The following is a 22,500-nucleotide window of genomic DNA, read 5'->3' as shown; positions in this document are numbered from 1 at the left end:
GCAAGTTTAGAGCAGTGCAAGTTTCTAATAAGCTTCGACCTCTACAATTTATGTTGCCTGAATCTTGCGACTGCCTTATGTATTGTTCGTCAGCTTCGTAGTCTTCGGGGACATTTAAGAAAGCATTGTCATCGTCTGATATCGTGTGTATAAATTTATTTGTCAAAAATGGCAAGTCTTACCAGCGTGACACTGAAATGACTGCCACCTCACTTAACAAAAATGTGACCATTCTCATTGGGAATTTGAATTAGAAAAAAGAATCAACTGGCAAATCTCAACTCACATTACTTGCTTTGCTTTCAGACACAAGAGTTGATTTCGGAAGACAGGGTCCGGTTCATGTCATTCTTTGGTGTTGGCAAGGATGAAAGGTAAACAGAAGGGATTTAATTTTAGAAAGTTTGGAAGTTCTGCTCCGATATTGGCTGGCATTTGTCCAGCGGACTTAAAGCTTGGACGTAATGCATTTTTGAAGCTCCTTTATGCGTCCAGCATGATGAAAAAGGTACTAATTATTATTCACAGTAAAAACAGGGGCTGGTATTTCCTCTATTCTTTGCTAATTATTTCGAGAATACTCCATTTTACGACGGTGACAGTGACGAACACGGCGCAAATCAGTAATATATACCTCTTACTAACCGAGTTCAAGGGTCCGTAATTTACAGGACGGACCGAGGAAACGAGGTCGGTAAGATGTTTATTATATCTCTGTGGTAATCAGCCGCACCGGCCAGGAAACTAGTTGAAGTCATGCGGAAGGTTCAACTGCCGCAAAGATTGCTGTGTCAAAATCCAAAAAAACGAATCTTCTTTGCTTTTTGAAATATATGAGTTGCTTGCAAGATTCAAACAGTTTTACAAGTTTATGTAACAGGAACGACATGAAAAACAGTTGACCTATCAAGCCATGTGGGAACTGGTCATGAGCTTGTCTTAAGGAGGCTCGAAAGGGTTTTAACACTTAGAAGACTCTCTGTTTGGATCGAATAACGCTACAACGCTGTATCACGTAACAGGAATGTTATGGTACCATATGAAACACCGATTATTTCCAAACAAGATGTGATCATTATTGTGATGTAATAAGTTACCTTGGCAACGGGAAAGTCCAACAAAGACACCCTATATGTTGGAATCAGAACTACCTTTAAAAAAGTCACAAAATTAAGGTGGCTCTGAATCCACTGGAAAGAATTTGTAAAAACTTTGCAGAAAGTTTCATCATGCCCTTCTGGTTACTTTTCAGAAATAAAGAAATGGGGGTCACCTAGTTGGTTTTTAAGATACAAGCTACAAAAGAATGTTTTTACAGGACAATAATGACTGCATCTTGTTCAGTAATTAATTCGTGTTTCATTTGGTACCGCACTATTACCAATACATGATACAGCGTTATGGTGCCGATCCTTCTAGTAAGAGCGTCACTTGGAAGCGATGAAACTGGTTCAAGGCCCACCTTCAACCTGCAGGCTTTTCGACCGTTCGTTTTTGTTATGGAAATTCGCGTGCTTACCATAGCGATCTGATTGGATGAATTTCAGCTTTGGCAGTATTTTCATATATGAAAATTATTCTACGGCTCGCAATGTTTGTGGGTTATTTGTAAGCATCTTAGCAGGATGCAGAGGAAATGTAACAATATCTCGTTGTCGCCTCATGTGGCCTGTGTTGGCCTTATCCGTTCTAGATACTTTTAAAATCGCGAATGCTTTAAGGATTTCATTTGCAGGTTCCAAGTTTAATTCAGTTGGAATTGGGTTAAATTTAGAGCTCGAAGTTGAAATATCAACTTTGAATTATATCAACTTGCAGTACTAAAATTACAAAGAACTGCTTGCTTTTGAAGAAACGTAATAATTTTAATGCTTGTAAAGTGTTCTTTAGGTAACTTTTAATGGCTTTATCAACAGGATGTTATTCGCTAATGGCCATATCAATATTGTAATGGTATATTTAATTACTCAACTCAAGATCAGATGTGGCCGCTACTTTGCCAATATCAATATATCATCTATTTGTTTTCTGCCAGACTTTGTGGTTACATAGTGTGCACCTCACCAGATGTGTTTCTGTGTCACGTCTTTCACTGCACTCCGAATGCTGCAGCGCTCACCAAGGCATTAGCTGAAGCTTGTCAGGTGAGGGTATATTGTAAATACAGTGTACAGAGTTATGGTATTTCTGAATTGGGCATTTCAAGGATAGTAAACCAAACAACATCGGTGGTAGTCTCTCAAGTGGCCATAACAGTGGCACAGAATACGAAATTGCCCAAAGGAGACCAGAGCGGATTTAAGGCAGATCGCTGAAGAACAATAATTCCTTCAAGTGGTCTAACGACACCAGCTATAATTGAGACTATTTTTCATGGTATTCACGAAATTAATTTGTCGGAGAAAAACTTGTCTTGCGATTATTGATATCTGTGGATTCAACACTAATCGTTGTTTACATTATAAATAACGACACTGCTATAACAGTAGTCAATTCGCCAGTTCTTAGTTGGCTTGATAGCTCCGTTGTTTAGAGCAGAGCGCAGCGCAATTCCATGATTCCTGTTAAAGGATGTTTTGTTTTCACTTTTTTACAACTGTTTAAGTTTCTTCGTTAATTGCGATGTTCTGTTTAACAAAAAAAAACCCATCTCATATGAATAATATCTTTGTATTCTTGTCATTTCCTTTACAGCTGCGTTTTCAGAAATGTGTTGATGCCCATCCAGAATTAATGCAGAAAGTAACTGCCTCTGAACAAGACAAAATAAAAGAAAAATCGGATAAGGATAAGGTAGGTTGAATTCTTGGTAGGACAATAGAAAAACGTTCACATAGTGTTTAATGCAGCGGGACCTATATGACGTGTTACCAGTCTGTCACGATGGCCAAACCACCGAATCAAAGCAAGACACTTCACACTCCACAAAGCCTATACTCTGCCCTTTTTTCTGGCTGATCTACAGTTTAAAGAAAATTGACAGGTGGCTTTTTAATTTATGTGATAAAGCTGGAAATTACGTACACTTCAAAAACAAATGATCATGGCGGGATCACGTAAGGAGGAGTTGATATAAGAGGAATTACATCACGTTTTACGTGAAACGCGAACGGTAAAAGTGACCACGTGACCATGATTTGATGTTTGCACCTGCTGTGATTGATCGAAGTAATTACTTCTGTATTTGTTCCACGACACTCAATAGGCCAATTTCGATATATTAAAATTCACTCCTAAACAAAAGGCATCGTCACCTCGAGGCTCTGGGAAATAAATATAAGGATTTGTATGAGTTTATTTCCTAAAGCCTCGAGATGATACCTTTTGTTTAGGGCAGCATTTTAATGTATCTAAAGTGGGCCATTGAAAACCGCTCTCTCAAACAACTATATAAAGGAGCAAGACAAATCAGAGTGAGAGAATCTTCACGTGTTACAAACTAAAATCTGCTGTTTCTCGTTTCACGAAAACACGATGCTAAATCTAATATTCGGGAGTTTAAGAAACTACGATGGCTTCGGCGACGAAAACGTCACTTCAAAGTATAAGTTTGAACTATTATAAGTATTTCAGGATTATTCCATCTTGTTTATATAACACAATATGGGAGAAGTGTCCTATAACTGGATTGGTACGGACGGATTTGAAGTTAAGTGTGAGACTGAAAGAATCACAGTAGATTTGTCCGCGTTGTCGTAATTTGGTCTTTTCACGTAGAAGTTTTGACGAGTACGGGAGAGAAATGTTAAAAAATGCGTGCCGCACGATCATTTTGGTTCGTTTTGCCAATGATATTACTGCTTTATGGCGTTGTCTTTGCCGTTGCTGTCGTCGTTTCTTAAACTTCCTATTAAACTGTAAAAAACGTCCTGACGAAAGTCGTGGGAAGACTGAAATTTGCAATCCAGCATCTTTGGGGACCCAATATTTAAAAGCGGCGATTAATTATACTGACAGGGCTGTGACAAAGTTTTCCGAGACCTTCAAAATCACATGAACATATATTTGACTGCCATACTTCCTCTTGCTTACACTCATTTTTCATTTTGACCATAATTGTTTTGTTGTTTTTGTTTGACTACAGCCTCGTTTTTATTTTACAACAGGCTGGATTTATGACCAGTGTCCAAGGGCTCCTGGGAAAGTTCGGACAAAAGATAGGGGGAGGGAAGAAGGTCAGTGCTATTTCAAAGAGCGCGTATTCTGGGGGTGGCGAACATGGGCAAGCTTTAGCAAGAACGGTGACGGCTGTGAGAACTTCGTCTGAAAATAAAATATAACTTCGCGTTACTGTCATCTTTTCACAATTATTCAGAGTTGTTTGGGGTGCAGTATTTCAACGAATGCGAGGGTTGCATCATAGGTTCCAAGCACCGAGAAAGACCGAGTGCTTTTATTGTTTCGAGATGTTTGGAACCTGTGATGAAACACGAAGCACGAGGTTTTGATATGGCTTCTCAAACTTTGAATTTTGCTTCCCTTGGTAATTGTGATGTAAACATTCTTGTAAACAGTGGAAAATGAGTCATTAAAAACGCTGTTCTTTGGTTTAACTTCTTTTGTTTTCATGCGTAAATCTTGATATCCATTGAGGAATAGGATGAAAACAACGTGTGGTTTGGATACGATATCCAAAACACGTGTGGTTTTCATCTTGGTTTTCATTGGGTTTCCAAAGCCATGCACGTGACGAATTTATCCATTTTTGATAGGCTTTTGAGTTCATGAGATATTAATGAGTTTAAGAAGTTGAGTAGAAACAAACCGGGGGGGGAGGGGGGGGGGGGAGGGTTGGTGTAGTGGTTGATTGCACTCGCATCCCACCAATGTGGCTTGGGTTCGGTTCCGAGCTCGGACCATATGTGCGCTAAGTTTGTTGTTGGTTTTTTCTCTGCTGCGAGAGGTTTTTTCCTGGGTTCTCCAGTTTTCCCCTTTCCTCAAAAACCAACACTTCTAAATTCCAATTTGATCGGATGCAGCTTCTCTCTAAAAACCACCTTGGATAGTTGAGTATCCTTGGTAAATATCACGATTAATATTTATTAAAGAAAACTGAAATGAACCGCGTGAAAGTTCGTGTTGTCGTTAAGGGCGATATAAACGACGCAATTTTTTTTGCGCAGTTAAGCCATTTTTTTTTTTCATTTTTCGTTGTAGTTTTTGTCCATGTCGTAAACTCTATTCCGTATATTTATGTTGTCAAGCGAAGGAAGGAGACAACCAAATGACTCTGAACAAAAGTCGCTGGAGTTGAGTTCGGGGCCACCGGCAGCAAATCCAGTCGTCCCAAATTCAACTCCTGCACAGAGTGAACGGAAGTTGGAGATGATCTCTTTGATGGGAAGAAGAATTTTTAACAACAAAATCATGTTCTCAGAGTTACTACGGGCATGTCATCTATATATATATGTATATTTTATTTTTTTTTTGGGGGGGGGGGGGGGAGGGGGTTGGAAGAGGGAATTTCATGGCTTCTACGATCCTGCGATCAGGCTCTATTTTAGTCTCGTGCGGTACGCTAAAATGATGCTGATTGCAGGTTAAGCTTTTACTTGCTTTATTTGCTTTGTAAAAATGGTACAGAATTGGAATGCCCCTGGTCGTCAATTAAAGTAAGAGTCTTTTCGATGTTTCATTGTTTTGTTTTGGTTTTTTTTTTTTTTTACCAGGAGGAGAATCAGCCTGACACCAAGTCCTCGCAAAGCAATATTCATGTGATAACTTGTAAACCTACACACACATTTATGGTGAAATACTACGGTGCTCTTCCTGTTGCTGTGGGGACTGGAATCGAAACTGTGGAGGAGGCAGCTAAGGTAATCACAATTCATCAACGTTATTTCTCAAAAAATGTATAGATGTAGTAACCGCTTTTGTGCATTTTTTTTTTCAGCATTTGGCAGGTGGAACTCTGCTTGTTTGTCAGTTAGATGTGGCTCTAAATGGTGTAACGCTTTACGACAGTCAGAGAAGCGCTTTGTCGAAGAGAAACTTGGATGCGGATACGATATCATATTGTGGGCTAACAAGGTAATGGTGGTCAGGGACGGATCCCGGGGGGGGGGGAGGGGGGGGAGATTGAATAAGGTGGCTAGCCTTCCCCCATTTTGGCTCCTTTTTTGGTTGATAAATAAATAAAATTTACAAATTATTTAGTACAATCTGACAATTCTGACTGACTGATTTCCTCAACGAACAAAGAAAAAATCTCTTTACTTCCTACTTTTGTAGCAGAGTATTTCTATTTGTCTGATTTTAATTGTATTGTTATACCGTTTACCTGACGTGAACCTTTTATTAATGCAAAACATAAACAAAGTCAAAATGGCAGCCTAAACTATCTGGACTTTTGTTAGAGTTTATATAAGTTGCTCTTGTCCAGATAAACGACGCCATATTGACTTTTGCGGCCTGATGTGAGCATGCGTGTGTTCTACAGTGTTCAAACAGCTTCAAGACCATTCAACATGAAAGTTTAAACCGATTTAAAATAGATTCAACACGCTTTCAACAAGCTTTCAACATTTTTTACCCTTTGAACAATGTTGGACGACCTGTTCAAACGCACCGAACATTTGGTTCAACAAAGTGTTGAATGCGTGTTGAAGAAAACGTTGAAACCGTTTAAACGGGCCTTTACAATTTGGTGCCTGTCTTCAGAGCCGTTCTGGTCCTGGCGACTAGAAATGACGAAATTTGAGGTTATGTGGGAATGCGCAAATTCCGATAACTTTTCAATTTTCTTTCCAAACATCCGCAACATTCATAGCAAGTTTATTCTTGAAATGTTCATACACACTTCCCATGCCGAACGATTTGGAGTACGGACGCAAAGTAAGGAGTTTAAGGCTACGGCAACGCCTACGCCACAAAGCAAGAATATTATTGGTCAAAAAAGGAAAAAGAATCGTGCTGCGCCTGCAGCACGAATTTCCGTGCATTTCTTCGCCGTACTCCACAAAATAAAACGTGAAATCAGCAAATTTTAGGTTTTGGCGACAAACGTGAACAAATAAAGGCCTGGCCAAACGTTCGCAACATTTCAACGCAACATCTTGCAACATTGTTGCATGATTTTGCGACATGTGTCCAATGGACTGGCCAAACGCACGCAACATATCGCAAGAGGGTGGCCAAATGTACGCAACGTGTTGTGCCCAACAATTTTGCATGATGTTGCGTTGAAGTGTTGCGAGCGTTTGGCCAGGCCTTTACAAAAAGCCGGTCATTTCCTATTTTTACTTTGAAACCGTTCGTACCCATCCAATTACAGGATAGTTCGCCCGTATTGTACAAGGTGAACAAGACTGAATAATCGTGAAATACTTGTGATAGCACCAAGTTATATTTTGGAGTGACGTTTTCGTTGTCGTTGCCGTTGCCTTTGCTTAGAATTCCTTTTTTTGACCAACAACTACGGACGTTGTTGGGTGTTACATGTTGCGTCCGTTTGCACAACCTGTTGCATGTTGTTGCAAGAAGTTTGAAACTGGTCAAACTTTTAAGGCCGGGACTCACTAGGCGATAAGTCGCTGCGACACGTCGCGGGGACAAGTCGCCGCAACAATTCGCCTCATGTGACACGGTTTCTTTTGTGAAAATCATTGTCGCTGCGGCAGAATTTTGTCGCTGCGATCAGTTGCACGAATTCAAACCAGTTTGAATTCGTGCGACTGATCGCAGCGACAAAATTAGCGAAAGCAGTGTTGTCGCACCATGTGTACGCTTCCGGCAACAAGTCGCTGCGACAAAATATAAATGAACCAATGAGAGAACGTCATATGATCCGCCATATGGAATTAGAAAACTAGTTCACATTTCCGCTCATACGAGATCACTGCGTGTGCATCCAACAGGCCTCCTGTCGCAGCGACTAGTTTTGCAAGTGGTACACACGGAGCGATTTGTCGCAGAGAACTGTCGCTGCGACTTGTCGCCTAGTGTGTCTCGGCGTTTAGCCCCGTTCAAACGGAAGGAGGGAGTTAACACTATTGTTAAATCAAATTCTATTGTTCAGTGTTTCCCTAGGGATTCAAAACACCAGAGAGTTGACACTAGAGTATTGCCAACAGCAGTGTTACACTGTGTTTTCCTCAAGTGTTCATCGCAACAATTGTTCGCCAACAACTTCCAACAATGGTTGCGTTCATACTTGAGAGAAACACAGTGCAACACTTGTGTTGAGCTACTGTATTTTCAACTCTCTGGTGTTTTGGAATCCCCAGGGGAACACTAAACACTTAATGACTGGTCTCGAGGGAAACTGTTCATTTTGTTTCTCAAAAATCTCAATGTTTCCCCGAGGCGCAGCCGAAGGAAACATTGAAATTCGAGGGAAACAAAATGAACTGTTTCCCGAGGGACCAGTCATTAAGTTATTTGTTATATAGCACAAAAACGTTCAACGGCAACAGCAACGGCGGTCGTCGGTCAACATTCGCGGGTAACAACAACAACAACGACAACGTTTATTACATACAATACTAGTTACAGTGAGAAGTTTGTCCACCCAAATTTAGCAAGGCTAATCGAGTTGGGTGAAGCAAAGATAAAATACTTAATTAATATATTTACAATGACAAAGATTACGAAAGGAAACACTGTTACCCTCTGACGTCATAGATTTTGCACTGTTGCCTGCTCAGAGACTTTTGGCGGGAAGCAGTTTTTATTGTTAGATGTCATGTGACCTCGGAGTAACCAATGAGAGCGCGTGCTACTGGGGAAAAAATTTTAGCTATATAACAATGAACAATAGAACTTGACTTAACACTAGTGTTAACTCCCCGAATGCGACCGCAACCGGTGTTGGGAGTTGTTGCGTCAGTTTGCACGGTGCTTAACTGCAAAGTGATTACAGTAACAGGAAATATAATTTTTAGACAACGTTCTCTTATCCGTCGTCGTCGTCTTTGGGTAAGCTCCGGAGAAGCACGTCATGGTGCACGCCGGTTTTGATGGGGAGGCAATAAGTGTTTCTTCAGAAAGAAGCAAGTAACATATGCACTTCTTTTCTTGTTCTTATTTTTAATAGTAATAGAAGCCACTTTGGACTCATACAGACTATGGGTGGAGGAAAATATATCTGTCATGTGTTTGCAGAGTACAAGGTAGGTACTAGTAATAAACTTAAAACCCTCCCTCACAAAGCTGGCGCCACGGGCTAATGAAATGCTCGAAGAGAAATCAGATCTTTTTGTTGGAGTTTTGTTCAAACCCAAAAAGTCAAACCTACCTCCAGACTGACTAAGATCATAAGTACAGGCCGTTTTTAAATTTCAACGCAGCTTAAAATAATCGCGCGTGATTGTCACTAGTTGATGAGAGTTCATTATTTTTCTGTCCATTCGCGTGGTAGTTCTATTACTAGCAAAGCAAAGCAATTTGATTTTGAGGCAAGCGTTTGTAACAAAGACCCTTGCTTGGTAGCACGGATAACCAGCCCTGTTTTTGAAATTCAGTTGGGATCCTTGTGGTAGTTGACCTTACTGTTATTGGGTCGGAGAAATCGTCTTGGTTTTGATGTTACCTTCTCAGCTGAAAACCGCAGTGATTTTTCTCGTTTTTTAGACCAAAGCTGGTCCTATTGTTGCTGCTATTCATGAGACTCTGTGAAGACGAAGCACAGACGGATCAAGGGTTGAACAGAATTTTTAATTGTAAAGTTGAGTAGATTGTATTGTGCTGCAGCAAGAGAAGCTAACAGATGGGAAGAAACAGACCATTTTCAGGCAGTGTCAAATGACAAAGCCTGACCTATAGGAAATAGAGCAAGAATTTCTAGTCGAAGAGATAACTTGTTCTTATAAGATCAAAAATTAAGCCGTTTACGCAATTATTGGGTGTTTTGAGTTTTTTGTTTTTGGGGGGGGGTGGGTGGATTGACGTTAAGGTTTTCATTTTTGACCAGAGAGGAGGGGGTAGAATTGACAAGCATTGAAAAAATGTAGATTAGAAGTACCTCTTTCCACCCTGACACGGTTGTGTTAGTTATGAAAGAAGTAGTGACTGAAAGGATTTAACTTTGAATGAGCTGATGCATATAAATCTTTTTGTTGTTGATGCTCTGCTTCTATAAATAAAAAAGGGTAAATTATTAAATCATTTATTACCTTGTTGATTAAAACGTAGCCTGCTTAGCAGAGGTTTGCTTGATTTCCCTTTGTAGGGAGCTAGAAAGGAAACCTCTGCATGGATCTTCTCGATGCCGTCAAAAATTTTGAACGAATAATAAAACTCTTAAGGACGGTGCCTTCTGTTGTTATTGTGCGTACGTTCTGCGCATTTAGAGATACCTGGGTTTCCTTTCGGTGGTGCTAGCTAGTGTAGGGGTATTTTTGCGCGGTTTAAAACTATGCGGAGAAAGCAGGACTTAGCAAGTGCTCTTGGTATCCAACAAGAAAATGGGGGGTAACCATGCATTATTCAGAAATAATTAAGCGTCATTCTGAAAAAGAACGCTATTCGTTGCTTTTTGGATTTCAATAACACTTATTTAAGATCTGCTTTTCCCGCATATTCATGAACTGCACAAAATAACCTTTGAATTAGTAGGCACCGTCCTTAACTGGTTTCAAACTGGCTATAACCAGTTTGAAATTAACACCTACTCATTGGCGGAAGAGTGGAAGGGACGTGGCTGTGACATCACGACTTGCATGCGTGACAGAACATCGAGGAGATCCTTTCCTTCTCGCTACCCATTCTCGTCCCCAGAGCCCTCCGTTTTTTTTTGGTCACGTGGTCGGCGAAACGAAAGGCTCTGGTCTCAGCCAGTACCGGACGTCCGTAAATCTCGGATATCCGGCAGAGCATGCGCACTTCTTTCAAATTTCAATAATCGTGAGTGAGGGGAATAATGGGTGCTCCCTCAGAGGATCATTTCGAAGAAGCGTTTAAAAGGCTTTGATTGCGCTTGTCGGTTACCAAACAACAAAACAGGATGGTTACGATCGAGAATGATCTCGTTGCAGGCGATGCCATTAGGGAACTAAAGCAACGAGAACGTCCATAATTTGCATATTTACTGGACTGAAACAACAGCTTTGCACGCCATGCGCGTTCGTGTTTCACTTTTGTACATTTCTTTGCCGTGGTCTGCAAAACAGCAACGTGAAATAGCCAAATTAGAGGTTTTATCAAGGACGTCACCACTTGAAGACAAATTTTCATTTTTTCCCCAAAATTAAGCGCCGTTCCGACCAGTGTCATTTTTGAGAAACTACCACATCCTTGTCCTATTAAAAAGGTTTAAATAGGCACGAAGTGATTACAATAACGCACATTTATATTTTGAGATGACGTTCTCGTTGCCGTCGCCGTTGCTTAAATTCTCCATTGATTTTCGACGTAGTTGTCATATTTCAGAAACTTTTTTTTAATCTTTTGAAAAGCGCGTCATGTAGGTCGGAAGTAAAATGTAATGCGTAGTACTTGTAATTTTAATCTTTTCTGCGCATACAATTTTAGTCAGCCAATGAAAAATTTGAATTTTTAGGTGCGACCAGAACCTTTCGTTTCGCCGACCATGTGACCAAAAGAAACGGAGGGCCCTGGGGACGAGAATGTCTCGCTACCGAAGCAGGATAATTAAAACAGTCATAAGACAAAAAAGAGATTGCACTGAAGCAGAAAGAGATCAAGGAAAAAAAATGGCGATATTTGTTGAGTTATTCCTTAGTTTTAATTGCAGAAGTTTAATATATGGTGTTAAAAAATTTTCAGAAAAAAAAAGAAATTCCCGAGAAGTGATATTCAGACGGTTTTATATTTGAATTTATTTCAAAGAGTTATTTTTGTATTTTTCTTATTTGGCGTCGTTTTAGATAGGATGTGATGGAGAAGGGCATATATAAATAATTAATAACTTCTTTGCAGTGAGACAAAGAAAGAATAATCAATGTATTTACTGATTTGCGGAGTGAGTAAGTGATACAATCATTCATCGATCAATCGATTTTGTCAAAAGCAAAAATTGCGCACGTTGTAAGTGGGTTACAAATAATTAATTACTTTCTCCGGCGAGGCAGAGATTTCCTTGCTTTCCATATCATCGATGTCGTCCAGAACTAGTATGGACGAATCATTAACTCTTAACCGGTTTCAAACCTGCTATAACCAGTATGACTGTTAACGCCTGCCAATGGCAGAAGAGTGGAAGTGATGTTGCATTGATGTCACATTGCGCATCCGTAACAGAACGTCGAGGAGATCCAAGCATATGTTTCCTTTGCTTCTTGCTAGAGAGGGGAATGAAGGAAATTTCTGCCAAGCAGGGTAGGATGATTGAGGAAAAGAGGCATTTTTTTTTACTTTGGGAAAGCAAGATGATTTGATTTAATTGGCAATCTCATTAATTATAAGAGCAATTTGTGAGACTTTAATAAAGTTTCAGTCTATTATCAACATTGTTATAGGTATAATTGATTAGTCTGTGCGTGAGAAATGAACCTCTTTCTAAGAAGTCAGGGGCAACCATAAATAATATAACCAATAAAAGATAGAGATTATAATTATGGACTCTTTATAGAGCTTGATAGTAAATTTAAATTTTCAATCCACAAAGAAGGTGACTTGCCACTGTGGATGTTTAAAGTGAAAAATTAAAGTAATAAAATATAAAACTATGCAAGTCATGCAATAAATATTGGCAGCCTTCTACCAGCCTCTTTGGAGGTGTCAGAGATATGATATCCTTAATGAATGATTAAAGAAAGGATTGCATTTGAAAAGTTTTGGTAAATTATATTGTCTGAGAGTTTATCGCAACCTTTTAACATTGTATTGACTAAATGCAAAATATAGACTAGGATATAATGCTGCCTTAGTTTAAAAGCGAGAAATTTATATTACTTGGGATGTATATTACTTGTGAGCTATGATTTTCTTATAGGGATTTCAAAAAGGTAATGTAAGTTTTACGCGATTGTAGTGGTTAATAGTGAAGGACTTAATGCAAGCAGGCTGGATCCTGTTTAGTCGAAGTAATGTAAAGGATGTATTTGTGTGAACTTTTAGTCGTAGCTTAGTATTGTACAACTTAAAGTTATGTTCCCATTCAGTGTCTGCTTAGCATCAATTGAAAAATAAACATGTTTGAATGGTTTGAGCGCAATTTCCAGTTTAAGAAAATTTGTTTGCTATGTTTCCCTGACTGACACCATCGTTAACAAGGACCTTACACTTCCCTAACATCCTTCATCCCCAAACAACAAAAGCGTTTCTGTGTTTGGTCTTCCCACTTTTTTCCTACAATGTTGTTTTCTCCTAAACCTCTCCCCTTTCCCTCACACTTCTGTAATCCACTCCCACCCTCCCTTTCAAACATACTCCGTGGCCCTTGATACAGTTTTTACAGGCATGGGACATCAACCCCTCGCCCAACCCCGAAACCTGGACGGTCAAGTGTTGCAACCCGTACAGTTGAAGCCACCTGGGACCGAGGTGCGAACTAGTCTAGCTTCCAGGATCACCAAGGCACGCAAAACTCCCCACCACTTTGTAGTGCAACACTGAGGAAAGGTGAGAATACGGGAATCATCGATGTCATGGCACTGATGGGATTTGAACCCATCCCCTCCAGTTTATTAGATAGGGACCCTAACCACCTGAGTTACGCTGCCCATTCTGATTGGCTGAGAGCTTTCACGAAACAGTGCGGAAGAGAGGTAATTTGGTGCAAAAAATAGGTGATGATCACAGAAAGTCACTGATCGAGCCCTGTATGGTGAAAGTTTTTCGTGATTACGATAGGCGTGCATCGGCTATCGTTAGTGTTTATTATGGGTAAGAAATCTCATGATTTTTCTCGTACAATTCTTGTTGGTATTCGAAGAAATGTGTTCGTGTAGGTATTCCAAATTGCTCTTGAAGTCATGTGATTACCTCCTGAAATCATCAGCTCATCATCAGAAAAGGATTGGTAATTTATGCATCCATGATTATAGTGTATAAAAGGGAATACAAGGGTATTTCTCTGCAATTGTTATGAAGGGATACACGAAGTATTGTACGTCGGCAGGAAAAAAGCGGCCTGTTGCCCGTTCCCCTTCCCCGGGCAACCCTAAAACCCGGAATCCGGAATCACAGTACAATACAGAGAGTAAAAACTATCCTAAACATTCATAAAAGCTAACCTTAGGCCTAATTAGGCCTAAGGTTAGCTTTTATGAATGTTCCAGATTCCAGATTCCAGATTTCCGGATTCTAGGTTTTAGGGTAGCCCCTGTTCCCCAGTTCAACTTGGCCATGTTCCTTGTTCCCCAACACCCCTGTGAGGGCCTCCTCCTTGAGCGATCGCTTCTTTGATTTGTTATTTTATGATTCGTGCCCTATATGTATTTTTCTTGTTTATTCTATACATATGTGATACAAACTGAGATTGGTCGGCTAACTGCATTGATCAGCTAATGAGCACAACACTTGGAGAGCTGTTCCCAAGGAAACACATCAGGGTTGTTGCGCTCCTAACTGACAAAGCGCCAGGTCAAGTTAGCTGGATAGTAAGTTCTTTTCCTATTTTTACGTACTCAGACAAGGTCCACAAAGAAGGACCATCTTGATCAAACTACCTTGATCTATTCTGACCAAATAATAAAAAAATGCTAGTGTATCTAACAGATGTAATGCTGCGGAACATTCTGTTTCTACTAGCCTGCAGTCCAGGCGTCTTGTTGGGCCGGTCGAGTTCGCTTGTTAGGGCGATCGAGTTCGCGTTACAATCTCGCGACCGCCGTTTTATAGACCGCGCCATGTTAGACGGTGCATGAAAAATTCAAGATGGCCGGTGAACTTTTTACGATGTCAGCGCTCGCTCGAAGAAATCTCGCCTGCTCTGCAGGCTATGTTTCTACTGATTCATGTACATTCTTTTTTTAAATAAAATCGAATCTTGTTTTTCCGGCCTAGGCTGAATTCATATTCTTATTTTTCAGCCGATTTTTGGCTGAAAATATTCTTGTATTATTCCTAAATGACATTTCCGTTTTAGAATGTATTGGGGTATCACTTACAAGTGTTCGGTGTCTAGATCTGTATCGCGTTACATTGTGAACGTGCTCCATCCCTTTTCGTTGCAGTCAGCGGGGTCAAAATGTCACGTCAGACGTGATGGAAACGAAAGTATCCGATCTTGTTTCAACTACGTTTACAGAAAGAAATAATTTTATATGGTTAAGTTAAAAACGTATACCTAATTGTATTGTATTTACAGAGTTTCAATGCAAAATTATATCGTTGCATGGGTTTATTCTTAAAATTTGGCAAATTTCAGTCTCGATATTCTTAAAAAAAAAGAGAGTGTAGCATTGGTAAGCAAAGTGAGTAAGGCACAAGGTATTTTTCCTTGTGTTAGTCAAATCAAATGTTGGTTGGTACCCAGAGTACCAACAATCTCAACCCACATATGACGCCCAGTCTGGAAATTGAACCTGGGGCACAGTGGTGAAGCAAGTTCTCTAACCACTGTGCCATCCCTGCACACACTGTAGCAAATTCACAGTCTTCTCTTTTTTTGCACACAAAGTCTACCTTCTGCAAAAAATGAGCATACCATTCAAAGGATATTGAGGTCATGGACCTGATTTTCCGCCTTTATGCAAAAGCCAGAATATAAAATAATTATTATTCAGCACCCCCACATTGTCCAAGTCTCAATCTAACTTCCTTTTGAGTTGTATTTTAATCTTATTTGAGAATCCCTTGATCCTGTAACATTTCCTTGAGTTTGCCTGATTGATACAACTCCGCAGTTTCTGATCCCCCACCAATGCTCTTCCCTCTAATGAAGACATTTGGCACTGTTTTCCTTCCTGTTATGTTATGTAAGGCTTCCTGAAAAAAAAAAAAAAAAAAGAATTTGCAACTTTTATGGATGTGACTCAGACAGTGTCTATTACTTTCATTGGCTTCAACATCTAAAAGCAAAGGTTAAATGTCACCAAAATAATATTTTTGCTGTGTGAATTAACAACAAACTGGTTGTTTACTTCATAAACATTTCATCTGTTGTTATTTGTCAATTAATTCAAAAACTTCTACTTCTTCCTTGGCCAATTATGTCCAGGATTGACCATTACTAGATGCACACCCAATTTTGACATCCCTTTAAGTCTAAGCATTTGCTACCTATTTTCAACAATAAGGTAAGGGTAAAGGTTAGCGTTAATTTTAGCTTTGGGTAAATGCAGCTGTTAATCTTTACTTGAACAGCAGTGACGTTAAGTGTCTTTATTCCGAGACACCAGTGATGTTGAAGTTGGCGAGAAGAGCAAAGGGACACTTTGTGACGCTTATTGAAATCCGTGTGCATCCAAAATTAGGGTCAATCCTGGACATGCCTGTCCTTGGCATGGGCCTCATTCGTGCGGCGGCCATATTGGCCATAGACAATAGATTTCATACCCTGAGCCTCGAGTTGGGAATGAGTTTTGGTGCGCAAAAACAAACGTTTTCAATCCCTTGGGACCCAACATGGCTGCCGTGTGATTTACATGTAGGCCTATACCCATACACCTGACTTCTGTTTATAAACAGCCAAGGGGGAGGGGTGGAGAATTTGACTTTTGCCACAGAGGAGTGAGGAATTTGAACCAGGAGAGTCAGCTTTCAATTACCTATTTATTGTCATGTGCAAATCATCCTACAGTTGCAAAAACTTAATGTTCCCAAATCAAGCAATTTGAAGGCATGTACTAAAACCAGGAACAGCAGAACACCGGAACACCCAGGAACAGCCCGGAACACCGGAACACTCTGGAAACATCCTGGAAGTAACCCAAAACCCTCAATTTGGCTAACTCTAGGCCTAGTTAGGCTTTAAGTTGGTTTTTAGGCCTAGGGTTAGCCAAATTGAGGGTTTTGGGTTACTTCCAGGGTGTTGCGGAGTGTTCCCGTGTTAATAATAATAATAATAATAATAATAATAATAATAATAATAATAATAAAGAGTATTTATATAGCGCACAACTCCAATAAATTGTCCGTGGCGCTTTACAACAAATAAAAATGACTTACAAACAAACTACATTTACTGACATTCACTAACAAACATTTTAAAAAGATAAGTTTTCAAAACGCTTTTAAAAATGTCAACAGAAGAACTCCTATGTATTGAAAGAGGCAAAGAGTTCCACAATCTAGGGGCAAATACTGCAAACGATAGATCTCCATAAGTTCGCATTTTTGAAGATGGCTCTACAAGGTCGCCATTACTAACAGATCACAAAGAATACGAGCTCCTACGATAAGTTAAAAGATCAGATAAATACGACGGGGCCTTATCATTAAGAGATTTATAAACCAAAAGAAGAATCTTAAAAACAATACGATGCCTAATGGGAAGCCAATGCAGATCAATTAAAGTCATACAAACTAGACGCGCAGCAGAGTTCTGAACACATTGTAATTTAGAAATAAGGAACTTAGGAAGTCCATAAAGTAGAGAATGTTCCGGGGTGTTGCAATATTCCTGGTTTTCGTACATGCCCAATTTGAAGTAAGATAAATAGGTTGCATTGCAGTTAAAATTTTTGTGTCAATGAAACTTTTTCAAACCAGTTCGACTTTTATCTTCCCTTCGTTTCACATTACGATAACAAAATTTGGCCAAAGAGAAATCAAAATTAACCTGGTTTGAAAAATTTTCAACCAAAAAGGTTTTGGTGTGCAAATGGCTCACAATTAAGCTAAGACTAGTCGATCTTATAATCAGTTAAATCTTTGCTGTAAATACATGTACGCAAGGAATTAACTTTACTTCACAGGGTACTGATACAAAATAAGGGAAGAAGAACTATTATTAATATTATTATTATTATTATTATTATTATTATTATTATTATTATTATTATTATTATTATTATTATTATTATTACTAATATTATTATTATTATTGAAAAAATTGAAGGAACGCAGCCAGGATGAGTCATGATAAATACTTAAATAGATGTTCTCTGGTTAAAAGAGGGCCCTTTCACTTGCACGTCGCTTGGAAAAAACAATGTTTAAACTGGAAACACATCATCGCCATCTCCATTTCACACACAAGGTTCTGAATAATCCTAAATCCTAAATCCTAAATTCCTAAATCACTGAGGTTTAATCCGCCAGGCAAGCATCTAACTTTCAAACATATACCGGTAATGGACAGAGCCAGCAAACACTGTCTACGAGCAAGGATTTCCATCTGTCACACCCATATCAAGACGTCGAACAACACCGTCAAAAAAACTACCGGTACATGTGATTTGAAAGCATTGATTGATGATGCTACCTCAGCGCTCACACAATTCCTGGACAAAAGAACTCAATCTGTACAGGAAAACATCAAAGCTTGGAATTCCAAGAAAATTGCGAATTTGAAATCTACTTGCAACCAAAATAATAACTTTGATAAGAACAACTGGGTCGTAAACCTTTCCAGTAAACCACTTTCTCCAGCAGAACGGTCTCTTCTCAAGAAAGGTCCCAGGTTTGCCCCAACTCCATCAATGAGTCCTCAAAAGAACATCGTAGCAGAAATTGAAGCTGCCATGCACCACCTTCCCGATGACACTAAAGACACCATTTGAACCATCTCCGCCACAATCATCCATAGAGCCCGACCACCACTTCACAAAAAAATCTTTCAAATGAAGAAAGAAAAGCCCTTAACAACCTGAAGAAGGATCAATCTAGAGTTCTTATGAAAGCCGATTTATAAAGCAATTGCTTCGTGGTTAATAGACTACGACCATAAGATGGAATTCCTACTCAGTGACCAAAATACCTTAGTATGAGTCAATTACAATACCTCCGTTCCATTGTATCAAACGTGAACTAAATGCAAAGCTGTTATCCCTAGAAAAACAACAAAAGATAGACGATGTAACCTATCGGAGGATTCATTTAGTTGATGCCATTCCGCCGGCCATTCGTGGATCTATCACACACCACAAGGAAGGGAACCCCTTAAGACCCATTGTCACCTGTATTAACTCTGCACTCTACAACACCTCAAAATGTCTCACCGACACTTTGTCTCCCCTCCAAAATCGCAATGGATATTCAGTTTCCAACTCCCTACAAGAGATTTCATGTCCTTCTATTCATGACGACGAAGTTATGGTCTCTTTTGACATGGTTTCCCTGTTTACTGCCATCCCTGTTGACAAAGCATGCTACTATCTCAAGAAAAAACTGGAAGATGACAGCTCTCCCCACTCAAGGACAAAATTAAGACATTGAAGATCATATTAGTTCTCTTCTAAACTTTGTTCTGTCCAACAATTATTTCATGTTTGATGACAAAATCTACAGACAAATTCACAGCTGCACCATGGATAGCCCCGTTAGCCCTGTTGTTGCTAATCTATGCATGGAAGAGATAGAAGAATGATCAGCAATTTCTGCCTCAGCTGTTGCCCCAAAAGTGTGGAAATGCTATGTTGATGATAGCTTTTGCATTATTAAGAAAGATGAAATCCCAGCCTTCCACAACATACTCAACAGTTTGGATCCTCACATTTCCTTCACTATTGAATATGCAAATTCCATTTCTTGACACTTTAGTATCTCGCCATAATGACACCATCTATGTCGATGAAATCAAAACACACCGACAGATACTTAGATTTTAACTCCCACCACGACATCAAACAAAAAGAAAGCACCACCACAACCCTTTTACACAGAGCTTTGAACCTCCCTAACACCACAGAAGGACCCACTACCTGGGTAAAAATTGCTTGAACAACAGAGAGTTGGAAGAAAAGGTGGAGGGATTGCGTTGTTATTGAATGAAACTATCGATGCGCAGAAAGTGGACAGTGGCGAACGCAGGTCGTTCGAATTTGCCGAATGGATTTTAAAATACGGGTCTAGTAAACTAAGGGTGATTGTGGTTTACCGCCCTCCCTATTCTGCTGCCCATCCTGTCACTAGTAGCGTGTTTTTGGACGAGTTTTCAGTCTATTTAGAATCTGTTGTTATGTCTCCTGAGCCACTGCTGATCACTGGTGACCTCAATATCCATGTGAACGTTTCCAGAGACCCAGACGCCGCTCGCTTCGTGGAATTACGGACTTCGATGGGCTTGGAGCAGCACGTTGACAAGCCTACGCACATCTTTGGGCTACGCTGGATCTAATCATTACGCGGTGCTCGGAATCTTTGCTCTGTGTTAAGCCTATAACTGACTACTTGATCTCTGATCATTTTACTGTCTTATGCGATCTCCAGTTGGAAAAACCAGCCCCGAAAGTAAAAAAGTGTTCTTTAGGAAAATCAAGGACATTGACAGGGAAAAGCTAGAGGCTGAATTGTCTTCCTCACAGCTCTGTCAAAACACTCCCGATACACTTGACGAACTTGTCAACAGCTATAACAAGACCTTACCTCAAGTTCTCGACCGGCATGCGCCATTGTGTACAAAAGTGATACGCTCTAGACCATTGGTCCCTTGGTTTAACGAGGAAATCAAGGTACCGTACCGGCACAAGGGAAGACATGTTAGCGTATAAAGCAAAAAAGAACCGTGTGAATGCTTTGATGAATGAAACTCGATGCAAATTCTATAATGACTTTGTCCAGGATAATAGTACCAATCAAAGCAGTCTTTTTTCGGCAGTGAAGAAGCTCCTAAACCAGAAGGACAACAGGGCGGTGTACCCCCCTGTGAATAATAACATTAAACTGGCAAATCAACTGGGAACGTTCTTTGTTCAGAAAATTGGTTCCAAGCTCAACAACATGGCGCAAGGGCTGCCATCCCCTCCCAATGACTACGCCACAGTGCCACCTTCCCCGTTCAGCAAATTCAACCCCCTTACGGAGGAGAAGGTTCGCAAACTCATCAGAAGCAGTGCAAAAAAAAGCTGCACTCTGGACCCCATGCCGACCCCCCTAGTGATGGATTGCATGGATTGCATGGATGGACGGCTCTTGCTAAAGTTACGAACGATATTCTTATGAAAATGAACACTCAAGAGGTCACGTTGCTGGTCATGATCTTAGCGCCGCTTTTGATACGGTCAATCACAACATTCTGCTAAAACGTCTGAACGAGGATCTTGGGATATGTGGAGTGGCCTTAGAATGGTTTAAGTCGCACCTGGTCAACAGAGGTCTGACAGCGAGTCTCTGTCATGGGATCTCTCTCAGAGTGCTTCAGGTTGGACTGTGGTGTCCACAAGGGTCCTGTCTGGGCCCCTTGCTTTTTGTCAACTATGCATCCAAACTATTCACGGTTGTTGGGGATCAGCTTCCACACGCACACTGCTACGCTGACGACACGGAAATCTACCTGAGCTTCAAGCCTAACAGTAGCACGTCCCAGGAGGATGCAGTTCATTTGATGGAATGTTGTATCGAGAAAATCAGGCGCTGGCTGATCCAGGACAGACTCCTTATTAATGATGATAAGACCGACTTTATGATTATTGGAACTCTGCAGCAACTTTGTAAATTGCAGGCTATGAACATTAAAGTAGGTAGTTCAGAGGTTAGACCTAGCTCGCGAGTTCGAAATCTAGGTTGCTGTCTCAACCCCAACCTGCATATGTGTGACCACATAACAAACGTATGTAAGACTGTCAAGGGCTTTTTACCACTTACACAATATCAGACACATTAAGAAGTATCTATCGAGAGACAGCGTACTCCATCTGGTACACGCATTCATCACGAGCAGATTAGACAGTCTACTGTAATGCTTTACTGTATGGCCTTCCCAAAGAAAAAATAGCTAATCAAAAAACCAGATTTTTACGTTGTTAACAGGGCATTAAAAATGCTCCAACAAGAATTTCTGATTCCTAAGTCACGACTCCCACTAGCTTCACAACCCCATGTTGTCTACAAAATCCCCTGTGGCAGTTGCTCTTGGAATTACATTGGCAAAACAGGCAGATCCTTTGCCATGAGGAAAAAAAAAAATATTGGGAATGTGAAGACAGTGGCCAAAGGCTCCAGAATTGCCAATCATGCTTGGTCTCACAACCACCTCATTGACTTCAACAATGCGTCGATCATTGACAGGAAATTCATACATCAGGCACACCTCTATCACACCTAATGTGAACAATAACTCTTGCCCCAATTCCAGGACAATACCTCATACTTTTTAACAAAAATTGTTAATAACCTTTTTTATCCCTAATTTCACTCTATTATCAATTTTATCTCACTATATATTCTCTGAATTTTTACTACATTCATCTTTTTGCCCGTTTAAGACCACAGTTCTAGTGGTTGAAAGCTTGCTTTTTTTACTATTTTTAGCCAGAGAACAAATAGACTATTTTCCGATTCTCATAATGCAATACGTTTTAGGGTTTCTTTACATAAAAACAATACAAGTTTAATTTTACTCTTTGGACTGTATCATGCTTTAAAGAACTTTGTATCCATTGTTTTAATGCAAATGACCCCCCAAATGAACTGTATTATGGGATTAGTGAAAATTTCAAATGCCCTGGGGTTTGCATGGAAGTTGGGGGGGGGGGGGGGGGAGGGGTTAAAATT

At 40.0% G+C, this 22,500-nt stretch overlaps 2 protein-coding genes across 3 annotated transcripts in view; one reads left to right on the top strand and one right to left on the bottom strand.

The window, feature by feature from the left end:
• Nucleotides 1–13,114, top strand: part of LOC138016951 (uncharacterized) — a 39,495-nt gene extending 26,381 nt beyond the window's left edge. For both annotated transcript variants that reach the window (XM_068864137.1, XM_068864138.1), the window contains 8 exons: nucleotides 307–374; nucleotides 2,036–2,144; nucleotides 2,695–2,793; nucleotides 4,107–4,175; nucleotides 5,670–5,816; nucleotides 5,894–6,030; nucleotides 9,035–9,110; nucleotides 9,571–13,114. In XM_068864137.1, coding sequence (XP_068720238.1) covers nucleotides 307–374; nucleotides 2,036–2,144; nucleotides 2,695–2,793; nucleotides 4,107–4,175; nucleotides 5,670–5,816; nucleotides 5,894–6,030; nucleotides 9,035–9,110; nucleotides 9,571–9,615 — 750 coding nt within the window. In that variant the 3' untranslated portion in view covers nucleotides 9,616–13,114. The remainder of the gene's footprint in view (nucleotides 1–306; nucleotides 375–2,035; nucleotides 2,145–2,694; nucleotides 2,794–4,106; nucleotides 4,176–5,669; nucleotides 5,817–5,893; nucleotides 6,031–9,034; nucleotides 9,111–9,570) is intronic.
• A 1,221-nt stretch (nucleotides 13,115–14,335) lies between these two features.
• LOC138016953 (uncharacterized) overlaps nucleotides 14,336–22,500 on the bottom strand; it is an 8,610-nt gene continuing 445 nt past the window's right edge. The window contains exon 2 of the mRNA XM_068864139.1: nucleotides 14,336–15,831. Within this exon, the coding sequence (XP_068720240.1) occupies nucleotides 15,685–15,831 (147 nt within the window). The 3' untranslated portion in view covers nucleotides 14,336–15,684. The remainder of the gene's footprint in view (nucleotides 15,832–22,500) is intronic.

This window comes from Montipora capricornis, chromosome 9 (genome assembly GCF_036669925.1).
Source record: "Montipora capricornis isolate CH-2021 chromosome 9, ASM3666992v2, whole genome shotgun sequence".
Classification (NCBI taxonomy): Eukaryota; Metazoa; Cnidaria; class Anthozoa; order Scleractinia; family Acroporidae; genus Montipora; species Montipora capricornis.
The sequence above is the reverse complement of the archived record's forward strand: the minus strand, read 5'-3'. Positions and strand labels throughout refer to the sequence as shown.